This window comes from Lactuca virosa, chromosome 3, assembly GCF_052849685.1.
Source record: "Lactuca virosa cultivar CGN04683 chromosome 3, Lactuca_virosa_CGN04683_v6, whole genome shotgun sequence".
In the NCBI taxonomy this organism is placed as follows: Eukaryota; Viridiplantae; Streptophyta; class Magnoliopsida; order Asterales; family Asteraceae; genus Lactuca; species Lactuca virosa.
The window spans coordinates 260328516-260334831 of NC_136428.1; the positions used below are offsets into that span (position 1 = coordinate 260328516).

The 6316-nt window shown below is 29.6% G+C and overlaps 1 protein-coding gene across 1 annotated transcript; it reads right to left on the reverse strand.

The window, feature by feature from the left end:
- Window positions 1-5233: 5233 nt before the first annotated feature.
- On the reverse strand, window positions 5234-5992 carry LOC145164564 (uncharacterized). Its single transcript, XM_079083276.1, has one exon. The coding sequence runs from the start codon at window positions 5990-5992 to the stop codon at window positions 5234-5236; it is 759 nt and encodes a 252-aa protein (XP_078939402.1).
- Window positions 5993-6316: the final 324 nt, after the last annotated feature.

Here is a 6316-nt window from a genome sequence, read left to right on the forward strand (position 1 = left end):
CCTCAAAAGGGGGAGAAGAGCTTGAAGAATCAAAATCGGATCCTATTATTTTATCTGACTCTGACAATGATGATCAAGATAAGGCTGCTTCTACTCCCCCTTCTCCAGCCAAAACATGTGGAATCCTCTCCTATATATTTATGTTGATTGATTACATTAATCCGCCTCCTCCAGCACACAATAAAGAACCCACAAATCCCCAACTCCTTCTAAGAACAAAAGGAATCTGATAATGACTGATCAAGATCAATCCATTCCCTTAAAATTTGGGGAGTAAACTAATTCATATAAAGAAAAGGATCGGAGGATGCAACGGGAATAACAAGAGCATGTTTCTAAGATCATCCAAGAAGAAGAAGATATGTTGGTTTCTTGAACAATTCAATAAGAAATAAATTAGGAAGAACTTTTGATAAATAGTCATGTGGGTGAGACCGAAAATCAATCTTAAGGCACACATGATTAAAGAAATGAACATTTATTAAGTCAAGGCACTACGAATTTTCATTTCAAAGAATTGATAGAACTAAACACAATGTCACCCAATCAGATTGCATGTTTATAAACCATGCTGGAATCTATATGATAGAGAGATGGTATGATCACAAAAGAGGATCAGATAATCGATTCACCTACCCTTATGTTGCCTTGATAAATTACTTGGATTGTTTAGTTGTCGACTTTGGAAAGATAGATGGAGAGTGTCATAGCCAACGACATCATCATAAACCTCTACCTACACCAAACACCATCTTTCAGTACATTGAAAACATAAAGTAAGGTGCTACAGATCAACCGGAGAAAGGGGTCATCTTTAAAATCAAAGATCTCGAAAAACTCATTCGTCTACTTTAAAAGCATATGTTCCAACTTATTTTGTAACAGATTCATTGAATCAACCACCAGATACAAGCACTTCTCTCCCGAACTCAAAGAGAAAATCATATTGGAGTTAAACTGGATGGTGGTTATTCGGAGATTTTTCCAAAAGATTTTGGATTCTATGGATCAAAAATAGCCAACTTTGTTAACAGTCACTTAGAGGGAGATTATTGAAACACGGAAGAAGGACTAAAGCAGGAGTTATGGATTTATAAGTAGTTATCTCCAACCATTTATAAGCAGCTCCACCTGTAGTTTTCCAGATACGTAGTCCAACCAACATACCAACAGTCTTTTGAAAACTCTTAACCACCTTTATATAGTTTAAATATAAGCCATGTATGTATTAGGTATACTTAATATGTATGATTGTATGTTCTATGATATTTTGTATTATCTCTTAACCAATACCTCGAAAGGTAATACCTCGAAAGGTGATGTGACTTATCACAAATTGTTTTCCTATATTAGGCACGTTATTTTCTCTTTATAAAAACACCCTTCTACCAATATACCTTATCTTATATGTTATGCTTATTATTTCATATACTCTTGTTTTTCTTGTTATTGTTTATAATGGTGCTAATATTTACTTAATCATATTCCGCAAATCATTGTTATAATTGTTGTACCGTAAACCTAATCCTAGCAGTCGGCAACCTTCAATGGAAAACATAACCACCATCATGGCTACTTTCGTTTAATGTTGATCTTGTTTCGGTTGTATTAACCCATATGTCATCACTAATCGAGGTGTTGGAGGGAAGAATAGATCAATGTGTGTTAAATTCTTGTTGAAATCGAAGCCGCTCTAGCCACCTATCAGTGGTCACCTCTTCTATTTATGTGACCAGGTTCATGACATTGTGGATCTTGAATGGCATCCTCAACATACTCATTTTTAAAATCTTATGTACTTGTTTATTGCGGTATAAGTATCAATCAATTATGTCATTTTTAGGTCGATATGTTATACTTATTGTTCATTGCTATGAGCTTGGTAGTTGCAGAAGTTGATCTCATTTTTCTTCTCTAATTAGGTTTAGCATGTAATGGGAGCTAATCTTATATATATATATATATATATATATATATATATATATATATATATATATATATATATATATATATATATATAGAGAGAGAGAGAGAGAGAGGTAAGTTCAATTAAGAAAAAAAAAGTTGAGAATGGGGGAATCATTCTCAGCCACTCATTTATTTTTGCCGCAAAAGCCTACGTCGTACCAGCGGAAATGAGAAAGGAATACACATGTGTTTTCAAACAAAACATGTTTCCTTAAAATATGCTAATCATTACCTTAATATATACAATAACATAGTTTTTTCATTTTTTTAATTTTTAAGGAGCTATTTTTATCGAAAATGATTTTAAATATACAAAAATTCTTGATTTTTTATCCTCTACAAATAGACATCCATATTGATATAGTTTTAAGATAAAATAAAATTTTCTTTTTTTATATTTCCAGCTATCGTTATTAATAAGTGAATAACAATACATCAGATTTTTAGTATAGTACATTCGTTATTCATTTATGAATAAAAAATATGATTAATTTTTTTTACAGATTAAATATCATTCATATATAAATATAACATATAATAAACTTTTTACTGCTTACATCAACTCTCGTCACATATTATATTCACATATAAATAAAACGTGTATTGACTTTCCTCACAAGTTATATTCATATATAAAGAACACATTTATCATAAATTTGTTACAGTTCATTTGTTATTCTTGTAAGAAAATTTTCAAAACACTTCATCTTTTTTTAACATACTACTTATTTATATATGAATAACAAATGAACTATAACAAAAATCTTATAAATATTTTATTAATATATGATTATAACATATGACGACAACTAATACACGTTTTATTCATGTATAAATATAAAATGTGACGAAAGATAATGTAAAAAATACATATATTAGGTAAGAAAACTTTATAACGTGTTATATTCATATATAAACGATACTTAAACTGTACAAAAGTTAAACATACGTTTTATTCATAAGTAATAACGAACATACTGTAATAATAATCTGATACGTTTTTATTCACTTATGAATAACGATAGCTGAAACTCTAAAAAAATAATTTTTTTATTTTATCTCAAAACTATATCAGCATGGATGTCTATTTATAGTGAATAAAAAATTATGAATTTTGGTATATTTAAAATAAATTTTCGATAAAAATAGCATTCTAAAAATAAAAAAAAAACATAAAAAAATATGTTTTGTGTATATTAAGGTAATGATTAGCATACTTTAAGGAAACATGTTTTGTTGGAAAACACATATATACCCGTTACCCATTCCGCCGGTACGCCTAAGTGTTTTGCGACAAAATAAATGTGTGGCTGAGAATGATTCACTCATTCTCAACCTTTTTTTTTCTTAATTGAACCCTCATATATATATATATATATATATATATATATATATATATATATATATATATATATATATATATATAGGTTCGAATGTTTCTCACATCTATTGTGTACTAGAATGCACCAATAAAAATTTAGTAAAAGTATATGTATATTAAATGATATCCATACTTATAAGTCATTTTTATGGAAACTAATTAAATTTGTCATTAATATCAACAATAATATTCTTTCAGAATGAATTCGTATCTAGAAGAATGAGATGTATTCTAGTAGAATACATTCTAATTCTTCATATTTCATTTAAATTTCTTATATTTTAAGTGAGTGAGTTCTGAAACAAAAAATTAACTCATACATAACAACGTAGATACGAATTTATTCTGAAATAATATTATTGCTGACATTAATAACAAATTTAATTAGTTTCCAGAGAATTATAATTATGAATATAATTTAATATACATACAATTATGAAAATCATTTAATATCTATCTTTATTTAATTAAATAATTATTTAATTTACTAAATTCCTATTGATGCATTCTAGCACACAATAAATGTAAAAAACACATTAACCTAACCCTCTATGTATATATATATATATATATATATATATATATATATATATATATATATATATATATATACTTTGAATGAATATTTGAACTGTATCTTGTTCTGTTATTGTTGAACTAGATAGTCATGGAGACTCTTAATTGCAGGTTTCAAATCCAGAAAAAATTATTGTGGTGGTGGAAAATGATTGTGATTGGAGCGGAGGCGATGAAGAAATGAGAGGAAAAGGTAGGGTTGCATGGATTTGATGGGGCCATTGAAATTTAATATTAATATAAGTTGTATCAATAAAAAAGTAATGAAATTAATAAAAACAAATTGAAAACAATAATCTAATTATAGTAGAGACCAAACAAATCAATAAACATATGTTTTTTTTAAAACACGAGAGCAATATAACATTATTATAAAAAAAATGAAATTAATAAATTTAATATTAATATATATAAACTAAAAGCTAAACCCTTACATTCTCTCAGATGAGATTTTTACCAAGACAATTTTTACCTTACGAGATTAAAAGCTAAATCGAAAGGTCTCTTCTGAGATTTTTTCATATTTAGCAAGACAATTTTTACCTTTGTTTTTTAAAACATTAAACATAACATCTATATCATTATACAACCCTCGTTGCATTCTTAGATCTACAATTTTTTGTGAAATGTAATGCAAGTCAATTCCCAATACCATTAACAAACATACCTTTGGTTATTCACATTATTTTAAAAACCAGACCGAACCTATAGTTTATTAGTTTATGAAACAGTAAAAATCGCCGGTTTTGTAAAAAAACGGTCAAAACAAAATGGTTTAAACGGTTAAAAACCGGGTTTAAAATTTTAAATTTTAAAATACCTAAAATCTTTGGGTCATATACAGAAAAGCCCAGTCCTACGGATCATTTCTTTGAGTAGGACGCCCACTAAACTTTGATAGCTGCGAGGAGTTCATATAATTAAGGCATATCTCCATAGTTTTTGCATTTCGTCCATGTTATTTTTCTTCCCTTTTTATTTTTTTATCAATTCATTTGATGAAATTAAACCTGTCATATTTCATTTTAATTTGAACTGTTAAGTTTTGGTTGTTGTCATATGAACAATATATATATATATATATATATATATATATATATATATATATATATATGGTTTTTCCGGTTTTTTAGAACCGGCTGGTCAGACCAGTTGAACGATCAAACCAATAAGACGGCCAGTTAGATGTCCGTTCTGATTTTCAAAACCTTGGTTATTCTCAATTTCTCATTGAAACATATTTATAGAGAATAACTGAAATCAATTTTGAATAGATGAAAGAATTAAACAAAATTATTTTTTGTTATTCTAGAATGGAAGCATCTTTCCCATTCCACTGACATTTGTGAACAACCCTACTTGCCTATAAGGTAGAAACGATTTCCTCTTTCCGACTTCATTTTCTGCTCTTTTTTGCACGTAAAATAACTCATGAACAGGAGTTTGAGCCTTCAACCTGCCGGCGACTTTAGAAATCTCACCGGAATTCCTTTTTGGCTTTGGAGTTAACAACATCACAGGATCCTTCCCTTCACTGTTGCTTCGCCGGAGCATATACCGGAGCTTCCACTTCTTCAATAGAGACCCCGTAGAACTGCTCTTCTTGATTTTAGTCATAGCAGGTGACGATCCACCTTCCGTCTTAGGCCTCCACACACAGTAAGTTCCAGAGGGTAGAACTTCCAATTCGTCGGCTTCTGATGATGAACACGATGAAGATTCTTCTGGTTCATCAATGAACAGCTTGCGTAACTGACCAGTAATAGAATCAGAAGCATGAATTTCATTATCCTTTGATTTAGCTTCATCGTTCACTAGAAGATCGCGATTGAATAGAGGAAAAACTGTCCAGCCTCGCGAATCGATCTCTTTTGCTGAAACTTCTTCTTCACTTAAATCCAACGAGAATCTAAAATCGTCTTCATCGGAATCCCCAAATTCGTGAAATCGACTGGCCTGTTCTTCACGGATGACTTTGGCGATAGCAATGGATGTTGAAGTATCAGAAGCGTAAAAACTGAAGCTAGGACTGGATACAGAACCTTCGATCTCCCCATGTTGATCCATTTCGCTGAAATTCCAGTAATCTTTTGGTATTTTTATGTGAACAAGTCGATGAATGAGATGGAGACTTTGGTAGCAGAGCGTATTTATGGAGATGGCTTTACTTGGCTCCAACGCGTGTGAGTACTAATTTTTCACTTTTTTCTTTTTTCTCTTCTAGAAAACGAGAATCGTGTATGTCTTTACTTTACTTGGCTAATAATTATTTTAAATAAAATATTAAGCTTGCAGCTTATAAGAATCTGTAGGTTTTTAATATCTATAATAATGTTACGAAATTGATTAATTATAATGGAAGTAAAGAATTTATATTTGAGACTTATTTTT